At 41.6% G+C, this 27,024-nt stretch overlaps 2 protein-coding genes across 2 annotated transcripts in view; one reads left to right on the forward strand and one right to left on the reverse strand.

Annotated features, from left to right (window-relative positions):
• The window catches only part of rad51b (RAD51 paralog B), a gene marked incomplete at its 3' end in the record, with an annotated part of 112,673 nt that extends 104,607 nt beyond the window's left edge, over positions 1-8,066 (forward strand). The window contains exons 12-16 of the mRNA XM_080452657.1: positions 1,458-1,599; positions 3,297-3,440; positions 4,168-4,310; positions 4,874-4,992; positions 7,982-8,066. Of these exons, the coding sequence (XP_080308783.1) occupies positions 1,458-1,599; positions 3,297-3,440; positions 4,168-4,310; positions 4,874-4,992; positions 7,982-8,066 (633 nt within the window). The remainder of the gene's footprint in view (positions 1-1,457; positions 1,600-3,296; positions 3,441-4,167; positions 4,311-4,873; positions 4,993-7,981) is intronic.
• Positions 8,067-17,881: 9,815 nt separating this feature from the next.
• LOC308103219 (protein rapunzel-like) lies at positions 17,882-19,820 on the reverse strand. The gene has a single exon (XM_080453117.1). The coding sequence runs from the start codon at positions 19,545-19,547 to the stop codon at positions 18,864-18,866; it is 684 nt and encodes a 227-aa protein (XP_080309243.1). The 5' UTR covers positions 19,548-19,820; the 3' UTR covers positions 17,882-18,863.
• Positions 19,821-27,024: the final 7,204 nt, after the last annotated feature.

Genomic DNA, 27,024 nt, shown 5'->3' on the forward strand with positions numbered 1-27,024 from the left:
TGCCATATGAGGACATGGTGTTTGAAGCTGCTATGCTGTGGTTAAACAAGCACCCTGTCGGCGGGGAGACTTTTTACAGGGTCAGTAATTTCTCAGTGGGTCACCTGATTTCCTAGAAAGACCGTAGATAATTTAAAGCAGTGTGACTAGAGTTCTAAAAACCTGACTAATTACCATAATTTTAGTTTAAAATTAATGCATGTTAATTTTCTCAGCAGGTAATGCTGTAACTTAACGGATTACTTTTATAATTACAGTAATCCTGTGTAATGTAACAAGTTACTTTTAAAAGTAACGTTACCCTTGTGATCAAGATGTATCAGTTAGATTTGACTGCCTTCCAAAGTTTGCGGTCCCTTAGTAGGCAACCCGGCCTGGCGGAGATCTGCGCTCAGAGGACATGGATTAGTTCGGTAATAAAAGGATCGAATGATTATCAATATAATTGTCATTTGCAGCCCTAGTTTATTACTGTTTAATTTTCAGTTCAACTACATGCGTGACATACGGTATCTACATGGTACTTGCTTTGAGTATGCATGGATATTGCATAGCGGCGAGCATGTCTTGATTATTTTGAAGCTCTATAACTTGATTGTAAAATCATTACTATAGTGTTTGTTTGTTCAGTAACATCGATCAGCTCTTAATTATCAGAAAATACATTTTCAGGTGGGTTGACAATTTAATACCATCAGGAAATAGAACATGTTTATCAGTTAAAATTTTATACTGTTACAATTCCAACTTTTTTTGTTTAATCATTTCCCGTTTTGGTTCAATTTAGCCTGTATCCTGTATGAGTACTCTCTCCTGATTGGATGAAATTGGTATCCCAACCTGAAATGTATTTTCTGTTTACCAAAGAGCAGGAGAAGGGGGGGCGGGGACCTCTGTTACTGAACTAACACACTATAGCAGGGGTCTTCAATGGTTTTCAGGTCAAGGACCCCTTGACCCGAAAGAGAGATTAAGCAGGGACCCCCACTACATAATGTATATAATTGTGTTGCAGATTAAACTTTTTTTTATACAGATTTCATAGATCGCTTCATAGACTTATTTGACAGTACTATCAGTGTTGTCAAAGTAATTTTTTAATACACATTAACATGAATCACATTAATATAAAAGATAATAAGTAAACTGACTTTAAAAAAAACACTCAAAACATAATAAACTTGACCTTTGTCTGTTTTTTTTCCCTTTACACCAAATCTTAGCCATAAATAGCAGATTTACAAGCTCACAGCTTGTCGCTCTGCGACGCGTCCCCAGAATAGGGAGGCTAGGGTTCACGTGGTTAATGTATACAAAATAAAAGATCACAGAAACATTTGGTGGCCCCCTGTAGTAACTCTGAGGACCCCTGCTGTATAGCAATGAGTACTATCAGAGTATAGAACTATTAACACTTATTTGAACAAAAATAAAATATAACTTACACCCCCTTTAAGGTACTGGAGCATGTCCGGCTGGCTTTCATCAGTGCCTCCTACCTCCCGCATGTGAGAGCGTCTCTGGGTGAGGTGGAATCCAAGGAATGCCAGAGGCTCATCTTTGAGGCCAAGGAGCACAGCCTACGCCGCATGCCCACAGGTACAGTACCCTGCCACACACATGCATGGCATGCATGTTGGATCTGATGGTGTAAAACAAATGCATCAAGGAGTTTGTAGTTGGGTTCTCCAGTGCCGACGCAAATCCCTCCAATTTGCAAACATACCTGCTAGTGATGCGCGGGACAGGTTTTTTCATAAACCACCCCTCCTGCAAAACGATATATAAATCAACGACCCGGCCCGTCCCGCAACCTGCAAAAACTAAAAGCTGCCTACCGACTGGCTTTTCAACACACTATACGGTGAGTCCGTCCATTCAAGCGCTTTCGAGATAGAGAGGCGATAACTGCGTTTGACATCATGACCCGTCCGCGGGACCTACGGGTCAGCCCGCACATCACTAATACCTGCCAATAATCCTTAAACAGGGCTCCCTCGTAAAAGAGATGTACAGTATCTCAATGGGACTTTACCTGTATAAATAAAAATACGATAAATGCGTCTTATGTTTTCGTCGCCTTGGCATTTGGGGATTTTTCAACAGTTAATTTGTTATTTAGGTTTCATAATAGTTAATGCCTATCCCATGTTGATGCCAGACTGATGTTTTTGTCTAATGTCTTTCCATATGGGCTTGAGATTTGCCAGGGCAGCAGTTGTTACTTTTTTGTGAAATTATGGCGAGGACCTCCTGTCTGGATCCTTCATTGATAACACGATTGTTATACACCGTGTCAAGTGCTTGTCCCATTGACTTTCATATCAGAGCTGTTGCCGTTGTTCATCAACTTTGTTTCTTCTGCAATGATTTCATTCCATAGGCCCTGTGAAGTGGTGTCAAGCCTTTCAACTAGGCTGCCAAGTTATTTTTCTTCTCTAGCTAGCCTAATGTCATCTGCAAAAGGGAGGTTGGTGATTGTTGTGCCTCCTATGCTGACAGATCCGTCATGGTCTGCCAGGGCATCCGTCATTAATATGCGGTCCAGAAAGATGTTAAAGAGAAAAGGGGAGAGAAGGCATCCACTCCAATTGTTGTCCTGAACCAGTCTCTGATGGCTCCGTTGTGGAGAACTGAACTGGTAGCTCTGTCGCACAGGTGTTGAATGACTCTGACATGGTTTAGGCTAATAATGTAATTCCTCATGGTCGCCCACAGCGCAGCATACCATACCCGGTGAAAGGCTTTCTTGAAGTCCACAAAAACGTGGTAGAGGTGTTGTTGATGCTGCAGGTATCTCTCACAGATGCTTCTCAGATTGAATATGTGTTCTTTGGTGCTCCGCCCTGCCCTAACTCCAGCCTGTTCTTCAGCAATGATCAGTTCAGCTTGAGGTTTTAACCTATTCAGCATTATTTTCACAATGGCTTTGCTGGGGTGGCTGATTCGTCTGATTGTGCGGTAGTTTTGGCTCAGTTGAAGATTGCCTTGAAATAACAATTACAAAACAAAATGTAGGAAACGAAAAATAAAGGCATATTTACTTGCGACCCATAAAAATGGGCCCGTGACCCAAGAATGCGAAACGCTGATGTAGGCCTCTCACCACTCTGCCAGATTGTTGGATGGTGAGTATATACATTTCATGCGTTACGCTTTGTATACAATTTTCTCCTGGATTAATTCAGGGACTGGTAATTCTTCATAACATTTCACATGCTCACACATTACTCTACTGACTACGCGGTCTCATGCACATGCCTGGTTCTGTGTTTATCTTCTTTTCCTCCGTACAGGCTTTCATGAAATGCTCCTGATGGTGAGGTTTGGTACCCTTGACAGCTTTGATCCCAGGACCAATCAATGGAAGCGTCTGTCACGTCTGCCCATCGAACTTTCTTTGATGGGCAAACATGTTAATTTTGTTCTGGCTGGTTCAGGTGAGGAGGAGTACCATCATAACAACTGGAGTAGGGGATAGAGATGTACCGATACCATTTTCTCCTTGCCGATCCCGATACCCATATCTTGCATATTGGTCGATACCGAGTACCTATCCAATACCATTGTGTAATAAAAAAGTTATTGGGGGTCCTTGAAATAAAAAAAATCCATTAATATTAGTTAAACTGCAGCTCCAAGTTAGTAAAATAATTATGTAAATTGTACAGTAAGAATCTAAAAGTAGTGCAACATCAATTCATCACTGTTAATGAAACGTCACTGTGATAAATTACATGGTATTGAAATGGCATAGACTGCCAGCAATTTAGGCAGTATTGGCAGCTTTTCCGATACTGATACCAGTATCGGAAACTCCGGTAGAGGACAGTCAACTTAGGACCTGTAATGGATACTACTACTTTAACAATCAAGTCATAACTTCTTTTAATTCTGCTCTCATCATAGGCTCTACATTGTATGTGGCCAGAGGCAGTTCAGTCGTTAAGGATATGTGGCGCTATGACCTGTCAGATGACTCATGGTTTAACACGGCTCCCATGAATGAGGATCATGAATATTTCAGTAAGACTGTTAAATTATAGTATACATTTTAACTTCGTCTTGGAATAGCTGCTATGGGTTGTTGCATTGGTTAGAAGCTGCATACGGCCAAGATCCTCAGTTCTAATGGCTTTTATTTCTTTTCTTGCACATGGTCCATAGGACAGGTGATGCTGGATGGCTATGTGTTTGCAATGGGGGACCAAGGGCTATGGAAAGGGGCTGTGAGTGTGGAGCGCTACAAAAGGTCTGTGAGTGTGGAGCGCTACAACCCAAGCACCAACACCTGGCACCTCATGGAGTCTGTTGGCAGGCCAAATTGTAACTTCTCCGCTGCGGTCGCACTAGACGGATTGATATATACTATCGGTATGGAACAGATTTATATACAGTACCTGCAGGTTCAGCCTGCTGAGTTTCATGAGGTTGTTTTTTATGTACATAATGGTTACATAATGGTTTACTGGTTTACTGAAAATGTTATTATTCCATATTCATCTTCCTCCTCCTGTTGAGAGTGAATAATATTTTGTTATATGTCCTCCTGGTCCCTTGGTCGCGCCGTCATGGAGGATGGTTCTATCGCAGCCTCCAAAAGGCATGTGTACACGTATGACCCTAAAACATCTGTATGGACAGAAGTCGCCCCTAGGCAGATAGAAGATCGTGAAAATCTCAAGGCAGGTCCAGTTGCCTGTACTCTCAATGGAAAGATCTACGTTATAGGTATCATACCCGTTCTTAATAGCTCTTAGTTCCATAAGAGACTCAATAGACTTCAATTTCACTGTAGTTTGGGCACACAATGGAGCCCACTAACAGTCACTGTCCTGTAAATTCCTGTTTATGTATAGGTGTTTTGGATCAGGTGGAGAGTTATAACCCAAACACTGACCAGTGGACCATGTGTGCCCCCAAGAAAAATCGACCCTGCACAGCTCGCTTGGCTGTGATAGATGGAACAATCTACGCAATGGGAGCCAGTAGGTAGGTAGATGCTACTGTATGTTGACATGTTGTGTGACTCAGCAGTGTTACTTATTTTCTTGAAATATGTACCTTTTTGTCTATGCCAGGCCAGATGGCTGAAGGCCGGAGAGACTAAGTTTTTCGCCTCCGTCTGTCCGTCACGTGTCTGAACAGCTAATGTCCGGCACCATTGGATCGGCATGAAACTTTGCACACACACTCCCTGTAGGCCAAGGAATTACCTCTGCCCCCAATTTTTCAAATTGTTCTCATGGTGGTGCTATAACGGGGCACTTCCCATTTTGGCCTATATCTCCTGAACCGTACCTCGCAATTCCCCTGGATTCCTTGGATCATGACGGATCTCCCAATATAGGCCACACCCACTTCAGCCTTTCCGCCATTTGCATTTTCTTCCAAACGCACTTTTTGCTACATCTACAAATGTCCAAAATCCATACGCATTATCACTGAAGTCATGTCATCGCGATGTACCAGTCAGATTTTCCATTCCAATTACCTGTAACTGCCTTCCAAAGTTTGCGGGCCCTGGATGGGCACCCCGGGCAGGCGGAGACCTGCACTCCAAGGAGCGCACTTTTCCATATTGTTTTGGGGGATGTTTAGGTTTTATTTTGACTATATATAATTTCCTATATATTTTTTTATTTATTGATATTTTTTTGGGGCCTTTTCTGCCTTTATTGATAGGAAAGTAGGCTGACAGGAAATGGGGAGAGAGATGGAGGGGTGACACACAGCAAAGGTTGTCGGGATCGTGAGTCGAACCCGCGACACGCTGTCGAGCTGGATTACCAGCGTATGTGGTATGCGCCTGGACCGCTAGGCCAGCGGGCGCCCCATTCCTGTATTTTTTTTTAAAGAAATATTTTGTATACAATTAATTTACAGAGCAAGTCTGGAAAACGGTGGCTGCTTGTTCACACCAGACATTTCTCTCATGGTTGTTGGTCTCTCTTCATGTAGGATGCTCATGGTTGTTGGTCTCTCTTCATATAGGATGCTCACATTTCTCTCATGGTTGTTGGTCTCTCTCCATGTAGGATGCTCTGTTGCTTTGAAAAGTACAACGACCAGTCAGACACTTGGGAAATTGTCGGTCAGACAATTTCCACCTTCTATAACGACTGTGTGTCTCTCAGGATGGAGGATGGACATCCACACTTGTGCACTTACTAGACGTGTCTAGAATCAGAAGGAAGAATCAGAAGCAGAAGAATCAGAAGAAGAATGATAACTATAGACTAAATATATCATTTTAACACCACTCAATATTCAACATGTTTAGAACTTTATCGTTCATCATGTGTGGATGCTCACATCGTTATAGTTATCATTTAGCATGTTTATAGAATGTTATCATTAGAGTTGTAATTTTTTATTTGGACAGCTGCAATCTGTAACTTTAATGCCCTACCCAAGATTAAAACCCAGGTAACCCGCCCCAAGTGCTGATAATGTTTACCACTGAGCTAATGGAGCACACCTACTTACTCAGGGAATTTTGATCTTCAGGAAGTGCCACTTGACAACCAGCAGATGTCCTATCATACCACAGGACCTAAACGCTGAGAAGAGCAGGGAGACTAAATACAACCACTTAGGGATGGTACAAAAATCGTTATTATGGTTAAAAAAAAACATTTATAGTGAGATTGTCCTCCGTCACACACTAGGTAGGGTTAATTCGCTTTTGTTGAGGTGCAAATTCAGTCAATTCCACTTAAACCCTCTATACTTTATAAAACGGACCTGTAAAGAGTGCATTTTGTACGCTCTTATTTCACTCTGCACAAATCGATTTGCCAAAAAATAGCAGATCTACCAGCTCACAACGTGTTGCAATGCAACGCTTTGTGAGCTTGTAGATCGGCTATTTTTGGCAAACGTTCCCCCCAGAATAGGGATGCTGGATGTTCAAGTGGTTAACAAAAGTGCCATTTTAAGTTTTAAGTATATTTTGATAATCGCGATAATATCGTTAATCGCAAAAAAAAATGCCATTTGTAATTTTCATATCGTCCCATACCTACAACCACTGCAGTTTTGTTGGTTATATTGTATTGACAGGAACCATTAAATATTTGTACATCTGAAAACCTCAGTGAGGACATTCCATTTCTTTTGCAGTATCTTTGTACAATCGTTGTTCTGTTCTATGTATTGAGCTGAACAAATGCAACTGATTGCAATACCTAATTGTTTGCATATAATTATATCAAGAGCACGCACAATCTATTTCTTTCCATTTTGTTGTTACTTTACCTGTAGTTTGCTGCCACCAACCAAGTCTCTTGACTTCATTGAGTTGGACTCACTGCTGTACACTATATGGAGTAGAACACAAGCCATGAATTGAGCATCCCAGAACAAAACAATTTATCATTATGTTAATGACAGCTTAAACTGTCACAAAATGCTTGTTTCATGAAATCCACAACTGCATAATCAGACAATCCAACAGTGTCTAATGGGAAAAATATCATTTGAAAACATGTTTATGCAACCAGGAGATGCCGTAGATCCATGTATCTGCCATTATATTCTTATCCCCGCCAGGAGGCTGCAACAGCCGAAGGCGAGGGATTGTTTTCTCCACTGTGTCCGTCTGTGAACAGCTAAAAGTTAGTGTTTTGCTAACTTTTTTTTTTAAACGTTTGATCACTTTTCTTATATATTGCATTATTCGATACTTTGACATAAACTTCAAGTTAAATAAGCTTGACTTTAGAAAACTAACCCTACTGTAGCAAATCAATCAATAAAATCAAACAAAACTATAGCAAATCAAACAAACTAACTAATTCAAACTACAGTCCATTAACTACACTAAACCTGAGCTGCTGCTCGGGTCCAACATTGTGCTGCTGCTCGGTCATTGAGCTATAGTTTAAGGCAGAACAGTAAAACATTGGGATATTTCAGCTTGACAGTTGATGATTGGTTTTGTGGTCCTCTTACCGTTGAGCCTCCCTGACCGGTTCAGCGGGGTTCATGACCGTTCTCCAGCAGAGCTGTGGTCCACTGTGGTCCACTGTGCAACACTGGCTGAACCCACTGAACTGGAATGAGAGTGGAGTGGAGCAGTGGTGGAAAAACTACTAAAATGTTACTTACTGTAAGTAAAAGTATCAATACTGCAATGTAAAAATACTCCATTACAAGTAAAAGTCCGGAATTCAAAATTTACTTGAGTAAAAGTACAAAAGTTTTGGGATCAAAATATACTTAAAATAGAAGTACTCATTATGCAGAATGCTCACAACGAGGCGCAGCGCGTTGTGAGCTAGCTTGTAGATCTTCAAATATTTTCAAATAGCCGAAATATATATATATAGTTCAAGTGGTTAATGTATGTTTAGTAATAATCTATATCTACAAAGTAACTAGTGACTGAGTTTTCATAAAATTGTAGTGGAGTAAAAAATACAATATTTGTCTCTGAGATGTAGTGGAGTAAAAGTAAAAAATACTAATTGGAAATAGTCCAGTAACTAAAAATACAAAACAAAATTACTTAAATACAATACTTGAGTAAATGTACTCTTAATGTACACTGGAGTGGAGGACAGTTGATCTGGTACATAGTACATACTGATTGACTAACCAGTGGTTCTCAACCTTTTTTGAGCTCGGGAGACCACTTGCATATTTCGAACAATCCTCAAGGAACACCACACAGCATATTTAGTATACAGTAGAGGCCATAACACAATCATTAAACTTTTATTAATGCACAATTTTAAGGATCTAAAAGACAGATTTATACTTAGTTATGCGCTGATGTCGTGCACAAAGTAGCAGATCTAGAAACTCGGAACGTTTTGCAGTGGTCAGTGGATCACTGGTCGAGAAACGGTGAACTAAACTAAAACAAACGTAAACTAAACCCAAGTCAAGGCGTGCAGCAGTGAAACCCAGGATGCTTTGCATAAAACAAATAAGCAGAATGCAAACATAAACATAAACCTAACTATGAATACATTAGGATCAGCTGCCACCCCTGATGAACTGTGTTCAAAAGTAACAGTCACACCAAAAGCCACAGTGACCAGAAGACAATTGCCTGTCTTTTCCTTTTACACATTGAGGGGGGGGGGGTGTTCAGAGAGAGAGAGAGAGAATTTGTTTAAAAAGTTCCTTGCTTGTGTATACTGTATAACTATTTCTAACAATCTATCAAATGCACAATTTTCTTGGTTTCTGTTTCTAAGTTGCAATGTGACAGGCTCAGCTCTGGTTACACATTACTTTGTTTCCTTTTAAATTTGAGAGAGAGAGAGAGAGAGAGAGAGAGAGAGAGAGAGAGAATTATAAGAAAACTTTAGTTACTTTGTAGATTTTGATTATTATCGTACAAAACACACTAACCACTTCAGCCGTATATATTTCGCCCTTTTGAAAATAGCAGATCTACAAGCTCACAATGCGTCAGATCGGCGATTTTCAAAAGATCTTTTTATGCATTTTGAACTTGTGAAATGGGACATTCTGCACAATGAGCACTTTTACTTTTGGTATACTTTGATGCTGATACTTTTGTACTTTTACTCAAGTACATTTTGAATACGGGTTACATGTACATGTGAGTACTTCTTCCACCACTGGAGGGAGGGAGGGAGGGCTGAGAGAGGCTGGGAGGTCTGGTGTCATGGCGGCCAGTGGCTGGACCTCGCCGGCGTCCTGGCAGTCGTGGTGTCTTTAGAAAAAACAATCTGTTTGTTTTAGGATATCAAGCTGCTGCTTTTCCAAGGAGGCCCAGAGTGCACACGGTCACCATTGTGTTCCCAAACCTCTGAGTTCATCATCCGATTCAGTGGCTATTTGCATTGTTGGCGAGCACGTCGGGGAGTGTACGCAACAACTGCAGAGAGAAAAAAAAGGCTGTGATTTTCTAACACTAAACATGTCTATTGAGTTGTATCTGTTTACTACTGTGGATGTGCTTTGCAGAAGGTGGGGCGTATGCCGTATGCATAGGGTGACCAGACGTCCCGGTTTGTCCGGGATTGTCCCGAGTCCCAACAAATATCTCTAAAACCCTAATATGTCCTGATTGTCAACATTCACTATACGAAATTGTCTCAGTTTTCGCCAGAATCAAAATAATAATCGTTGTTTTCAGTGGTTGCATAGACGTTTATCATGTTCTGTCAATGTAAACATGCTCACCTAACCAATCGGAAAACATGAACAAATGCATTGTGGGTCTGAATTCAATGCTGAGGCTGATTTTTGTCAATCAGTCGTTGCCTGTATGCAACACCTATGGTGCGTATACATGTGCGCGTGAATGAATGGCCGTGCACGTCTTGACTTAAGGGTCCTGGTTTGAGGGGCTGAATATTTGGTCACCCTACATAATTCATTCATTTCAAGCATTTAGGGAAAGAGTATTTTCTGGTCGCTTGGTGAGTGCAAGGGGAGAGGGAGCCGTTAGGGGCCAAGTGTCTTGCTCAGGGACACTTCGACGCGTACACTGAGCGAGGCGAGGCTTGGACCGGTGACCTTCTGATTCCCGGTCACTCCCTCCACTCGCCGACGGCCGCCAGATGTATCCTGAGTCATGTGCATCGAATGAAAAGTTTAGGGTTCAGCGACTTGCCCAAGGACACTTAAACAGGACCCTGCAGATCTGCAGTGGGACTGAACCTACAGTATAGTGTTACGTTTACATAGTAAATTAAAAAGTAACTTTTTGTATAGTTGTATATTGCAATAATAGCGTGTGGTTGTCACAAAATCCCAAGACGCAGCTGGACATACATAATGGCATACATTATGTGGTGTGCATGTGAAGCTAGAGTATGAGTGATACTTTAGGTTTATTTGTGAAAGAGGTAGGCTGTGTAAACACCAGTTATTTTGGCATGAAGAAGGGCCCTACTTTCCATTCACAGAATGAGCTTGATGGCCACTCTCTCGCCCACTTAACATAGCACAGAGTAATTACATAACCACATGTAATCATTGCAGTGGAACAACATGACCCTGGACAATGTTGTACGTTGGTCAACTATGGAAGTGGAAGGAGGCCATTTTGGATTTTGTACACAATGTTCTTTATGTAATATGTCATAGTTGGTTTATTCTGTACATGTTGTGTGTACAAGTAATCATGTTTTATGCTTCTGTGATTCAGAGTGGTTGTGGGTGTATTTTTTCCAAGGTGAACTTTCTTATTTTGCCAGGAAAGCCTTAATTTAGTTTTATTGTTGCGTGTGACTGTTTTATTCTGGATGCATCATTTCACCAGGCTCCAGTGTTTTACAGCCACCCACAAAGCTTTAACCACATGAACCCCATCGTCCCTATCTCAGAATGTCATAATGAGCGCACATTCGGCGAAAATAGGCGAATATTCTGTGAAACTAGCCGATTTGCAAGCGGTGAACTTGACCATTAGGTCGGATATGTGCATGGCCTGGCCATGCAGTCGTGGGTGTACAAGGAGTAGAGACCTCACCACCTGGGTTGGCATTGCTCCGACCGAAAGTCCAGGATTCAGCTGCACAGGCTGGGGTTGCCAAGCTACCTGAGCTTGGTGTTGAGTCTGGAGGGATCTATACGGTGTTGAATGCTGAGCTCCATGAACAGCATTCTAACATAGGGGTTCCTCTTCTCCAGGTGGGAGAGGGCGGTCAGTGGTGTGTTATGTTATGGCTACGGTATCGTCTGTGGATCCGTTTTGCCAGTAGGTTAGCTGGTGGGGGCCCAGGGGACTCCCTCTTTCATTGGTGTGTCGCCCAGGTTGCACCTAAACCCTAACCTTTAACTTCACAAAAACTATGCCAAAACCTAGCCTTAACCCTATACCATAACCCCACAAACACTATGCCAAAACCTAACCTTAACCTTAACCCTAACCTCACAAACACTATGCCTAACCCTAACCTTAACCCTAACCTCACAGAAATTATGCCTAAACCTAACCTCAAAACCACGTCGACCTGGGAAAACACCGGGAAAAGAGAGAGTCCGGGGGCCCAGGGTGGGTGGCAACCTGCTACAGCTCTTCGACATGCATTTTCTCACTATGGGGGTGAGTGCTACGGGACACCAGTCATTTAACCAGTTACCTTTTGGGTTTTTGTTTCGACACTGGGATGATTGTGGCTGCTTTGAAGCAAGAGGGGACTCTACCCTCAGAGAGGCATCTATTGTAAATCTAAACACCCGAGTCTGGAACCTGTCTGGCCCTGCTGCTTTACGTGTGTTAACCTGTTGGAAAAACCTTGCCACCACTGATTCCGCAATGTGGTGACGTCACTCTTGGCACCAGTGGTGAAAAAAGTACTCAAATGTTTTACTTAAGTAAAAGTATCAATACTGCAATGTAGAAGTACTGTGCTACAAGTGAAAGTCAGAAATTCAAAATTGACTTGAGTAAAAGTACAAAAGTATTGGTATGAAAATGTACTTAAAGTATCAAAAGTAAAAGTACAAAAAATGTTTGAAAATAGCAGATCTACAAGCTCACAACGTGACGCGTTGTGAGCTTGTAGATCGGCTATTTTGAAATAGCCTAGGTTTAAAATAGGGCTAAAGTGGTTATTGTATGTTTTATAACTGCAAAGTAACTCGTAACCAAAATTTTCTAATAATTGTAGTGGAGTAAAAGTACAATATTTGCCTCTGAGATGTAGCGGAGTAGAAGTAAAAGTATAGACAATTGGAAAAACTCCAGTAAAATAAAAGTATCTAAAAATTGTACTTAGTACAGTACTTGAGTAAACACACTTAGTTGCATTACGCCACTGCTCAGCACCCTATCCAGCTTTTGGTTTGCTTTTTCCACTCTCTCCGAGTCCCAGAGGATGACTTCATGCTTGTCGCGCATGCACCGATCGAATCGATCGCTGTATCAACTCCTCCCGGTGTGCTGTGGTGTGGTGTGATGTCACTCTCATCTTGCCTACGGGGATTCGCCGTGATGACAGCTCTAGGAGGCGGGGTTGTTTTTGTTTTGCTCTGTTCAAATCTGGCATAGAAACGGTTTAGCTCATCAGTTCCCAACCTTTTCTGGATCAGGGCCCAAGGAATAAAATCTCAAAAGTGTTTGCGCTCCACACATTTGACCAAGAAAGATAAATTATAATAAATCAATTGATTGTGTTGATTGTGTGATGATATACTTTAAGTTTTTATTTATTTATCTGTATCACAATAAAAACTCATTTTTCAGACTTTTAAAGAAAAGAATACCATGATTTTTTATGATTTTTTTTAGATATCAATGTTATATTATAATTAAAATCTTTGCATTTTGACAATTGTTTTTGGGCCCACTTAAAATATCATCACGACTCCAACAGTGGGCCCCGGCCCACAGGATGGGAATCAACTGGTTTAACTTGTCTGGAAGGAGGAGAAAACATAGAAAGTCATGTGAGGTCATGTCATGTCCTCTTGAACTTCCTGTTCTCATGTGGCCTCCATGCTAATGGTAAGCCAGAGTGTTGTTGATGTGATCACACAGAGAGGCTCCTGTGTTTATTGTTGTTGCTGCTTTCCATAATGAAGAGAGCGACGGTGGAACTGGGTTAAGAAGACCACAGATTCACATCACTGCCTCCCTCTCAATGAACTGCGACCCTGCTTCCTCTCTCTCCTTATCTGAACCCCCCACCCCCCCTCCCGCACCCCACCCCCTCTCTCTTTCACCTCTACTCATGCCCATATCTCTCAAAGTGGTGTAATTGATAGTTGGGAATAAAATGGACTCTTGGGGGTCTGTAACTCTGAGAGTGTGCAAAATGGAACCAAATGGACCCGTTATGGGGGTCTGTGGTCTAATGCATCATGCGATGTTATTGTTTTTCTGATTTTATGTTTTGTGTGAGGACTGCGGATGAAAATTAGCATCTTTGCTAAATCCGGTGTATTTACGTTCATGTGACGTTCATTAATATGCTCTGTCCTGTCTAAATAAACAAATAAAAATAAATAAAAAATGCATGCCAAAACTGGGGTTCCTTGAAATTAACATTTTTGAGAACCATTGCCTTCTCCCCTCTGGTCTTTCCTCGTCCCCTCTCTCCTTTCCCTCCATCCTTCCTCCAACACCTTCACCCCGCCTCCCCTCTTTAACCCGTCATCCCTCATCTGTCTCTCCCCCTTCTTCTCTGCCGTCAGTCTACACCCCCCCCCCCTTACTCATCTCTCTCTCTCTCCCTATGCCCTCTTCTTCTCTCACCGACCCTCTCCCTTCTCACCCCCTCTGTGACCCCCTCCCCCTTCCATCTCCCCCTCCCACCACCAACCCTCTGAGGTACTTTAATTGCCGTGAAATTACATGGCTTCTGTTTGTGGATGAGTGCAAGCCACTTAGAGCATTCACAATGATTGTACATCGTTGCTCTGCTTGCGGCGATGCCGTGGCGGAATTTGTCAGGGGGGTGGGGGGGGCTTTCCAAGATTTGCGGTGGGACATCTATGTGGTCATAACAAGGCAAGCAAAGCAGCATTGCAGTGCTGGGGGGCCGCACGGATCACGGATGACGGGAGATAGAGGATTGAGGAGAAAGAGGATTGATGAAAGTCAGAACTATAGACAGAAAATAAGTATCACCCCTTTGTTTTAACCCAAGTATCCCTATTCTGGGCATAGGTGAGAAGCCAATCTACAAGCTTGCATCGCGTCGTAACACAATGTATTGTGAGCTTGTAGATTGGCAATTTCTTTCGCTGAAGAGATTTGATGCAGAGGGGGGGACCCCAGTCAAGGCTTTAACCCTTTAAGACCTGAGGCCGATACTACAAATGCCTTCTAAATCAGTGGTTCTGATAAAAAAATAGCAGATGTACAAGCTCGCAGCGCGGCACTAAGTGACACGCTGTGAGCTTGTATATCTGCTATTTTTGAATAGCCAACGCGAAAATCTAAAATGACAGATGCTTTCCCGGTTTTAATGATGTGTTATTGTTCAGCCTGGTGTCCGTATTTTGGGCATCATGCCATTTTACTGCAGGCAGGCCGAACATGTTCAAAAATCGCTAGAATAAACCGATCAACAAGCTGACAACGAGTCACATAATTATTTTTGCTGCTTTCACAGGACACCGTTGTACAACGAGTATAAAATAGGCCTTAAGTGGCTAAGTAGCCAAATCTATTATGATAACCCACAGAAATACTGTGGTGTCCCCATCCACAGTATCAATTACATGTATCTACTTATAAAACAAAAATGTTAGGCGGACACGTTTCCGTGTCGCTGTGTCCGCATCTTCAAGCATCATTGCAATGCTTAAACATCTGGGCAAGGTTTCCGTCCGAACTGAGCCCCATTGACTTCCATTATCAAATTAAATATTTCAAAAAGTATAAAACATTTGTGGAGGTACTTCCGTGGCCTACTGGCATTGTGCACAAGACATTTGCCGCTGATCGTTTGAGTGGTTTGCGAGATTACCTCCGGGCACAGACACACATACACCCTTATTGACAGCTAGCCTCTTGCAGAGCCACACCATAATAATTGGCCTGCAAGAGTTTTGTAATCACCTGGAGGATTCCCCATATGGGAGGCCAAGCATCTAGCAAAAGCAATCACATCTGGATAAAGGAGATGACAGGCTACTGGGCTTCAGACAGGACAACAGTACTATGCTATTCTTCACCCCTGTTTGACCTCCTCTACGCCCACCCCCCCCCCCCAGGAAATCCGATCCCAGATGCATTGTCAACTTGTACATTCACATTGGCTATTTTTGGCACACGACACCATCGTACGACGACGACGTACAAACGTGGATGAATAGGCTTCAGCCTGTGCGTCTGGCCTCAGTGGAAATGGATGGCATAATGGTCATTGTCTGGGAATCAGCTTGACAGGTGCTGGTGAACTCCCCAGCCTGGTCAAATGAAAAGTAGACCACATGTCAAAAAACAGGTAATCCCTATACCTGTTCCAGCTAAATCTCATGGTGTTGACACTCAACACTGACCTATAAAGTGACAGCTTCTCTGAGCTGCAGCCATTTAAATAACAGTTTATTTTTCAGTGCCTTCGGGCAGGCTGATGCAACATATTACGATTATACGGTATTTGAATTAATGACACTGATTACACAAAATCCTGACAAAATATAGAAACAGTACAGCAGCTATGTCAGATAGCCTACACAATGGATGTGTAGTAGACACACAGAGTTTAGACAAGATGTATGGTTTTTCCACAATTAAAACATAATTTATGTTAAGCTGCAACATTTTGAAAAGTCTTGAAAGGTTGTGTTGTCTGGAACTATAAAACAGATTATTAACCACGTGTTGATCAGGGAAACATTTTGTTATCACAAATCTTTTCGTGAATCTAACTTTCTCACACTTTTCAGACTCTTCTTAAATGCCAACATGCAGGTACTTAACAGCTTTTACAATGCAGTGATTTAAAGGAACACGTCACCCATTTTCAACCTTATCTTCATTTAATTGGCCCTCACTAAATGGTCTTATGGAGCCATTACTACTCACTCTGTCTCTAAGAGGTGAGCTGTGTGGACAGATCAACAACCTGACTACCAATGAGGTGAGCTGTGGACAGTTCAAAAACCTGACTACCAATGATGTCATCATTTGGGATTCCAAGCTAATGGGAACTACAACCTTTCTCTTCCTGGAAAGTTAACGGCTGAAATAGATGCCATTGATCTTGCAAAAAAAGGTTTGAAATATTTTAGAAATTACCATTGATTATGCAGTAACTGCATGCCCACAGCCCACCTCTGAGATGCAGAGCAAGTAAACAGTGTCTTATATCTTAAAATATATGAATATAAGGTTGAAAATGGATGAAGTGCTCCTTTAATGTTATTTTAAAAAGGGTCTGAAAGGGACTGACTTTACCATGACTGATGGCCTATAACCTGTGTCCTACACCACCATCTAGTGGATAAACTTTGCAACAATTTGGTACTGATAAGATTTTAAATCAGGTACATAATAATATTACAACCAGCAGGGCCAGATCCTAAGTCCATGGGTCTCTGGGCCTGAGACTGCCACCATGGCCCCTCAGTTTGGCCGTATGACCTTTTGACCTTTTTGACATTTTCTTTGTGAAATCCATATCGACTTTCCTGTCAATATGTTTTTTAGACATAACACAAGTGTCTTTGGTTGAGATTCTGAATTCTCAAATTCCCCTTACTCCCCATGTCCATCTTCAAATGAGACCAGTGACTCTGATTAATCCAGGGCTGAGTGTGTATGAACTTTTGACTTATAGTAGTTTGTACAAATACTTGTAAATTGCAAATACCAATATATTGTAGAAAATATTAATTTCATTTATTTATTTCACTGATAGTTATACTATGTATAAATCCTCCCTAAAACTTAAGTTAAATTTATAATTTCTGTGGACATTATTTGATGGCCTTGCTGCACTTGCATTTGGTCTTTGTGCCTTCAAAGATTGACACCAAATGCCAAGGTCTATTGGACACCACATTTCAACATGAAGTTGATGATAACGATTTACCACTTCCGTAACTTAGTCATACTTCTCTCTTTTTTTAATCTTTTTGTCATCGGTAGAGTGAACGAAAACAAGAAGTGAAATAGAAGATAGTTTCATAAGCATGTGCTGTAGCCGTACAATACTATCGGTCTTGCACATGTAGGCTATCATGATGGGGCCCTTTAGTTCTTTAGTTTGTATTTAGCATGACTGATCAGCTGATGTGCTTTCACTATACTTTATTTTTATGTATAAAAATGACAAATATGGGGCGCCCGCTGGCCTAGCGGTCCAGGTGCATACCACATATGCTGGTAATCCGAGCTTGACAGTGTGTCGCAGGTTTGACTCCCGATCAACGACAACGGTAAAAACACAAAATACAGCAAAGAGTCACCACATACATGTACCTGTAGATGCCAAATGTTTATTGAGGATTTAGAGAACAATAAAAACCAATGTTTTGGAAAGCAGATGCTGCCTCCTTCAGGCTTCTGTATCTTAGTCAAACTTCTCTCTTTTTAATATTTAAAAAATATATATGTTTGTCATCAGTGTCCTCCCACAGAGTGAAATAAAAACAAGTAGGATCAAAATATGAGATAGTTTCATAAGCCTGTGCAGTACAATACAGTGGTTTGCAAAACAGACTATCATGCTAGGGGTCTTTAGTTTGTATTTATTTGATAGACAGACTGATTTGCTGATTGATTACTTTATGACATTTTTTATATACAGTATAACAATAACACATATGAGGGCAACTGTAATTTAAATACCCAGGCAGATTGTTGACTCCAGTCTGCCCCTGAGTGCCTTTCAGTTGGCCCAATGTTCTTGTTGGTGTTGAATTCGTACTGTGTATTTTCTCATGTATTTTTTGCCACCTTTAGGATTCAACACTGTGACACATAACTGTTGATTATCAATGAATACAAAATAACACTTCATAAACTGTCTACATATCGTCACAGTCTGGCAGAAACTCCATGTTTTATGGCCTGTTTTGTCATATAAAGAGTCTCGTGCAAAAGTAGTTGAAATAGACGACACATTGTGAGCTTGTAGATGAGCTATTTTTTAATGATTTGAAAGTAAAGGTGGTTAAGTGTGCTTTTGTTAATATATATTTAACCAATTAATGTTTTTTTCCATTTCCTGAAAAGTAACGGTTTTGGACAAACAAAGGTTTCCAACCGACAGTGACAATATGCAGACAGACAGATTAATAGGTCAAATGCACATACTGTAGTTTTCTTCTGGTGAGTGTGGGTGCATGCCCAGTACTCAGTTAGGGCAGAAGAAGCAGAAGGAATCTGGAGGAATAGATGGGGATGTGGATAAAGTCTTAAACATCAATATGTCGACAGGTAGCAGAGGTGGGATTATGTCTCCTTCTCCTCAATTGCACCTCTGCAGAGCCTCCTGCATCTTCTCCTGCACATCCTCCATCTTCTCGGCCCATTCCTCCTTCAGGCCTTCTTCATCATCTCCAATGATGGCAGCGTAGCCCATGAAGGCGATGAGGCCGATGCAGAAGAGGTACGTGAGACGGGTGCAGAGACGCTCCATGGTGGGGCGGTCGCCCTGCGAGTGCTTCAGGTACACTTCCAGGATTGGTTGGCTGAAGAGTTTACGTTTGCCTACCACACCCTCGTAGAGGGAGTGCAAGTTCTGGTCGCCGAGGTCGTTGCTGTAGCTCGCCTCAAAGTTGATCTTCTTACGCTCCCGGTGCTCGGGCTGTGCCTCCACCATCTCCATGAACTTCCGGAATTGGTTCTGCAGGTTCCCCTCCACGTTGGAGTACTGGCCATCTACGGTTTCCTTCTTGATCTGCAACAAGGCGCTTCGGTTCTGCTGGGACAGCTCGTCCAGGGCGCGGTTGACCGTGCCGAACTCGCGCTTCAGCGTGCGGATGTCTTCGTCGTCCACGTGGTGCAGCACCACCCGGATAAGAGAGCCAGCCAAACCGAAAATAGGGTTCACCACGGCTGCTGCTGAAGAGATGGTGGCCACACATTCCAGTACTTTTACCAGGCCCTGCTTCAGCTTTGCCCTATCATCATCAATGATCTCCTCTGACATGATGGCACTAAGTCACTACGCAGCGATGTCAATATGGATGTATAAAAATGATTATTTTGAAGATCACAAAGAAGTCTTGTCCTTTTGTTTTCAGAATAAGTAAGGGTTTGGTCCCGGACAAGATGATGCCTTTTAAGTGTCTCTTCACCTCCCTCTCCAAAGTCCCAATCTCGATAGTCTCTTCTTCTTCTTCTTCCCACCAATCCCTGCTCGGAAACAAAATCAGCGACGCTTAAGCCATAATATTTCTTGACTATGATTTGTGTGTGCCCGTTGCACCACAGTTGCAGTCTCCACAGAACATCCGGTGCATCTGCACCGGATGTTACAGACACACAAAAATAGGTGTGAAGAGAAGTCACAACCTAAACCACGAAACGCTTCCTAAGCCATAACTGAATAAATCACTTGTACATACATATACCGTACTTTACTTTACACAGACATATACCGTAGGCCTACTTTACTTGCACATATGCTGATATAGATATTGGATGGTGCAGTATGTGTGTATAAATATATTCTCACACACACACACACACACACACACACACACACACACACACACACACACACACACACACACACACACACACACACACTCTCTCACACTATGTGTGCAGTCTTAATATGCAAAGTGTCATGTGCCAGTGTTTCAGTATTGAGTTAGGGGTGCTATGTGTGTAGATATGTGCTGTGTGGATATGTTCCTTGCATTTTTTTTTGTTGACCAAATGTGGTGCCCTTACAGTAGGCCTATATGACACAGGGTGTCATGGGTGTGATGTGATGGCGTAATTGCCACTGCTCTGTTTTGCACATTCAGTTTCTATACTCATTATGATCTAATGGGAATGCACATTTTGTAGCCCACACAAGCTTAATACGACAATAGGCAGTATAATATCTGCTATAAATACTACATCCCCATATTTTGGCAAGAGTCCGTCCCCTATGATCTGTTCAAAAATAGTTTATCTCAGCCTCTGCGTCTGGCCTCAGTGGAAATGGATGGCACAATGACCAGGAATCAGCTTAACAGGTGCTGGTGAACTCCCCAGCCGGGTCAAATGAAAAGTAGACCACAGGTCAAAAACAGGTCATCCATACCTGTTCCAGCTAAATCTCATGGTGTTGACACTCAACACTCACCTACTACTGTATAAAGTGACAGCTTCTCTGAGCCATTTAAATAACTGAAACAGTTTATTAAATGAATGACACTGATTACATAAAGTACTCACAAAAGGTGAGCGACTAGAGTGTAGATGTGGTTCGTTTTTCCAACATAATTAATTGTAAGCATATGCTGTGTTGTAAAGTCACACAGTTATGTGTTGTCTGTATTCTGGAACTATAAAACACATATTGATGACATTTTCAAATGTCAAATCCTTCAATGAATCTTGCTTTGTCAAAGTTTTCTGACTCTTCTTAAATGCCAACATGCATGTGGTACTTAACGGCTTGATACAGCACAATCATTTAATGTGGTTTAAAAGAGGCCTGACTTGAGTGACTTCTGATATAAAAATGTGTCCTATACCACCATCTACTGGATAAACTCTGCAACAACTTGGTACCAAAAAATTCCTGTCAGTTAAAAAATATATATCTGGGTTCCCAGATTGGGCCGACAGTAATTCAGATTATTAAATTCTAATTGACATCTTCAAAAGAAATAAACAAACCACACAGATAAACAAATGATACACACAAACTGACATCAAACGATTCACATTCGCAATTAGGCTAAAACTGACAATAGTTGTAGCCTGCGTCATCAGCCTTTCCTCCGTGGTGGAAATGTTGGTGACACGAGGTTAGTTGGATTGGACTGTATTGGCAGTGTCATGTGTACAGTAGCTCTAATGCAGCCTCATTCATCCAGCATGTCCTCAGTGCTGACCTGTGTTAAGAAATTTTTTAAGAGAATGCATGCGAGGAAAATATGTTACTGTTAAGTGTACACAATACAATGGATCATGTTAATTTATCCATTTGTAACTTTGAGAGTATACAAATGTAACCAAATGGACCCTGACATGTACCCTTGGTCACACTGAGGATTTGTCAAGTGATTTACCTTTAGTGACAGGCAGACGTGATGACAGTCAATCCAAGCAGGTGATGCCTCTGCATGGGCATATACTCTTCTGTCACCTCTTTGCTCTTCCTGCATGTTCAGCACAATGATGGCATCCCTATGACAGAGGGCATTGTTTAGAAAGTTTGGGTTAACCACTTAAATCGCCATATTTGGTTCTTAGACATTTTCGTGTCAAGGACCCCTAAATTGATATGTGTTTCCGCGCGGACCCCCATCTGAAAATATTTTGTGCCATGGCCCTTAAGATTTTAAATAGCAGATCTAGAAGCCCACAAAGAGAAGAAAAGATAACAAAATGAGACATGCTGGAACACAATATTAAATCCAGATGGATCAAGTGTCTAATGTGAGGGGTGCAAATGTTAAACAAAAGCCTTATGTTTACATGCACACAAAACCAGCACACACGTTGGTTTTAGTAGATGGAATTTCTTGGATGAAATTTCTCCCATCTAATTTGACATATAAAGTCGCAATCTGGAATTTATTTTAATCTGCCCAATCTGCTGTGTTTGGAGTTGGCCTCCCTACTCTTTGGTGTCGGGTAGGACGGCTACCAGTTGACAACTACTGCCTGAATCTCACTGCGCAATACTGTATTTCACCTGACCAAGTGGGGATGCCTTATTCCAGTGGTTTTCAACCTTTTCTGGATCAGGGCACACTTCACAATCTCAGAGGTGTTCGCAGGCCACCCATCCACTTAGTGTTAAGTGGTCAGATGGGTGGGCCGCGTTCATTTTCAGAGCACGTTTATTTTAATGATCACTCAATCGATTGGATCAATACACTTGAAGTTTCTATTTATCACAATGGAAACTCATTTTTCAAGGGTTTTGTATTTGTTACATTATCGATCAAATGTTTTGCCAATTATTTGGAGGCCCACTTTGCTGCCTTTTCAGAAGAGCGGTATCTAAATGTGGTCTCGAGTGCAGGAGGCAGGCGACCTGAGTTAGAATCCCAGTCCAGGTAACTGAAGTTGTGGATTGCAGCATTAACCACTTGAACCCCAGCATCCATATTCTGGGGGGAACATTCATTTCACAACTTGAGCCCAGCAAAGGGCAATGTTGACTGTGAAATGGTTATATGTGTCCACACAACGTCACAACGTGACGTGTTGTGAGCTTGTAAATCCGCTATTCCTGGCGAAGAGATATGGGTTAGAAGGAAACAAGAGAAGACCAAGTACAGGTCTGTTTCACTATAAGACTAGTGGGTTTAAGTGGTTACCGTCCGTAATAACACATTTGACATCCTCAAAGCCTTAATATCCCTGAACATTGGTTTAAAATATTTAGACATATCTAAAGACATATCAGATATACATTTTCCAGGCCAAAACAACTAGGGGAAAAAACTGTGAAGACTTGTCCCAGTCTGTGTAGAAGATGTTAACATTAAGGAGAACCAGGCTGATGGGGAAGCCGCCGCCGCCGCCGCCTCCTCCTCCTCCTCCTCCTCCTCCTCGGCCCACATGAAGCTCTCTCCTCCTGCTCCCATCTGGTGCAACACACTCCACTCTTCTGGTGCCTAAATAAACAGTTAAATGTTCCCCAAGGAGACACTCATTGTAGTGTTTAAAAAAAGAGACTCTTTACTTCCATTGTGGAATGAAAGTTTTGATGCAGCGGGTTTCAAAGTGAGGGCCATCAGGGGGCGCCCAATTTGCCCCAATTCAATGTGATTGTCAAAAATGTTTGAACATTTTGAAAATAGCTGATCGATAAGCTCACAATGTGCCAGCTATTTAAGCTTTTTTAAATTATTTTTTAAGACATTTCCCAATAGGGGAGCCGGAGCCACAGGCTAGGGCTATGTGACACGGACATATTTGGGAACAACTGTGTTAATAATAATAATAATGAATTGCATTTTTATAGCGCTTTTCCAAGTGCTCAAAGCGCTTTACAATGGTTCATTCATTCATACAGGTGGGGGACATTGGGAGGTGGAGCGGCGAACAGTCGACGCCAGCGTCCCCACTTTTCCCACATTCACACACCAATGGTGGCAAGCGAGCGCCGACCGAATCATTGGAGGCAATGTAGGGTTCAGTGTCTTGCCCAGGGACACTTCGACATGTGGTCAGGAGGAGCCGGGATTCGAACCGCCGACCCACGGATCATTGGACGACCTGCTCTACCTCCTGAGCCACAGCCGCCACTAATGGACCCCTTGTGTACAATATCAGAGTTTTTAGTGTGCCGCATGTATTTGAAGGCAAAACCAATGACCACCAGTAATGACCACACTGTACCTGCATCAGCCCAGCACACATGCTTGTTGTCAGTGTCCAGGGTCACCCCTGTGGGCAGACCGAGACCGTCCTTCACCTTCTGTTGTGACCCTGCACAGTGCAGCTCTCTGTCCTCGGGGCATCACGGTTCCACTCTGTCCAGTACAGCTTTCTAGGGGTTAAAAATAAATAACGATTTAACCCATTAAGACCTGAGGCCGATTCTACAAAATGCCTTCTAAATCAGTAGTTCTCACACTATCAAGATTTTTCAAAAATGGTCAAAAATAGCAGATGTACAAGTCCGCAGCGTGGCACGAAGTGATGCGCTGTGAGCTTGTATATCTGCTATTTTTTGAACAGCCAAAAATCTAAAATGACACAAGCTTTCCTGGTTTGGCGGTTTTAATGGGTTAATTACAGAAGGAGAGTTGAAGTCCTTTTATAGATATGAGACATCAACACACTATGGATTATTATGGAACCGGTCTGGCTTAAACAAAGCAGGAAGGAATGAAAAGCATTTACAAATATTTAACTTCAGTCTCAAACAAATGTTCCCATTTTTCCTCAGCTACTGTACCCTTTTCTCTACTTTTTTCTTCCATTTTTTCCCAGTTGATTCCTTCATTTAGACACTTTCCACTGTTCATTTTAAAGTCCTCTTAGATATCTGTATATTTTGTTCACCGCAAATAATGTTGCTGCTTAACTTCCCCATTAGACAATAAAACCTCAAACTTACATTTAAACTGTGTAAATCATTAAAATAAAACACTGGATTAAATGTTTGATTGGTACCACTTTAGAATAACTATACATTATAACTAGTTAGATCATTCACAAAGTGTTAATGAGTTATCAATGTCTTGTTGAATGTTTGTTAATAGTAGACAACTTCCAGTACAAGTAGACCCTCTCTACTGCCAACTCCTCTACTATCATCAGTACTACTGGAAAAGGCAACACCAGGCCCTCTGTAGATACTGTAGGCTATTTTCGAAACATAACATTTCAAATAATTTATAACAACATAAATCTGGCATAAAATGTTTCAGATGGGGTCAATTTACAGAATACAGCACATTGAGGACATTACCCAGTGTCAGAGTCCACTATGAGGGCTCTGGGGTTGACCAGGTCCGTGTCGATCAGTACCCTCCTGTCAGAACCTTTCAGACTGGACGCCTCCAGCCTGTCTGTCCCACTGTCCACCCAGAACAAGGTCCTGGACCTCACGTCCACCGCCAGGCCCTCTGGGCTAGACAGACCTGGACACAATGTACCAAGTGTTGTTCATAAACATTGACTCTTTGTCAGTGGTGGAAAAAGTACTCAAATGTTTTACTTAAGTAAAATTATCAATTCTGCAATGTAGAAATACTCTGTTACAAGTAAACGTCCAGAATTCAAAATGAACTTGAGTAAAAGTATAAAAGTATTGGCATCAAAATGTACTTAAAGTACCAAAAGTAAAAGTATTTATTATGCAGGATGTCCCATTTCAAGTTTTCAAACGAATACAAATCTTTTGAAAATAGCTGATCTACAAGCTCAGAATGCGTTGCATCACGACGCATTGTGAGCTTGTAGATCTGCTATTTTTAAATGGCCGAGATGTATAGGGCTGAAGTGGTTAATGTATGTTTTGTAATAATAATCCAAATCTCCAAAGTAAGTAAGGTTTTCAAATAATTATAGTGGAGTAAAAGTATAATATTTGCCTCTGAGATAGTAAGAGTAAGAGTAAAAGTACAGAAAATTGGAAATACTCCAAAAATTGTACTTAAGTACAGTACATGAGTACATGTACTTAGTTACTTTCCACCACTGCTCTTTGTGAACAACAACAGTACATCTGTTCTTGAACATGCCAGATGGTGCAAAATTACATTTGTGGGTTAATTTATGTTTTATTAGTTTTTTATTGAACCTTTATTTAGCCATGCAGGTGAGTCCCATTGAGATGGAAATCTCTTTTACAAGGCAGCCTTGGCCAAGAAAGCAAAGCAGCAATTACAACATAAAATAATAAAGAAAACACTTTAAAAATCTCTCAAATGGATGAAGGCTTAAAAAAAATCCCTTAAAATATTCAGTGAAATCCAGATTGTTAGTTAGGGTCCATTTTTACAGTCATGGTCAATGTAACACTCTGGATTTTGCTGTGTAGAGCAACTTTAGACTTTTCATAGCTCTCTGCTTTCCAGCTTTATGGAGGACAGAGAGAGTTATATTTCACGCACTCGCCTACACTATAGAGCAATAACAACTAGAAAGTGGCATATCACAGAGCGGATCTCTGCCAGGCTGGGTTGCCTAGCCAGGTTCAAGTAAGTCCCGGGTTGCAGCCGTCAGGACTCAAGGAATTTGGGGGGTATAGCATTTCTATGACATGACTCATGTATGACATCCACTATGGACAGAAGTGAAAGTGCTTTTGGAGGTGCACTCTATAGAGGCCAGAGAGTGTGAATATAACCAAATGTAACCCATATGGTCCATTTGTGCATTCTCTGAGTTAGCGCTGGGAGGGAGTATTTACTAGTCCCCACGAGATGGGAAATTACTCTTCAGCATTCATCCAGCAGACGGCTGCTCAGATGAGCACACAGCGGGGGAGCTGTTAGGCGGGGTTAAGTGTCAGGTACACTTTGACACATAGATCACATGTAGGTGAGCTCAGGGTCAAACCGGACAGCCTTCCGATTCCCAGAAGCCCTCTATAGGGCATAACAGTGGCCATTCTGTGGTGCCATAGATAGAAAACCCATTCACTTTCCCCATAGAGATTTCTGAAAATATTTATTTATATAATTGTAATCCTGGAACCAAGCCATCCAGGCTCCTGGTGAATCAAAACATTTGATTCTGTGTAAAAAAAAAATATATATATATTTTTTTAATATTTATATTATATTTTATACTATATTTAATACATATGTTTTTTTTTGTTTTTTTTTTTACACAGAATCAAATGTTTTATGATAATGATTGACCAGGAGCCTGGATGGCTTGGTTCCAGGCTTATAATAATTTATATAAATATTTTCGGAAATCTCTGTGGGAAAAATGTTTCTTGATTATTAGATGAATTGAGAAAGCAATTGATAGAATAGAATAAT

Source organism: Gymnoscopelus braueri, assembly GCF_963280865.1.
Source record: "Gymnoscopelus braueri genome assembly, chromosome: 16".
Classification (NCBI taxonomy): Eukaryota; Metazoa; Chordata; class Actinopteri; order Myctophiformes; family Myctophidae; genus Gymnoscopelus; species Gymnoscopelus braueri.

Coding starts and splice junctions, on each gene's coding strand:
- LOC308103219 (XM_080453117.1), bottom strand. CDS start 19,547: ATGTCAGAGGAGATCATTGATGATGATAGGGCAAAGCTGAAGCAGGGC.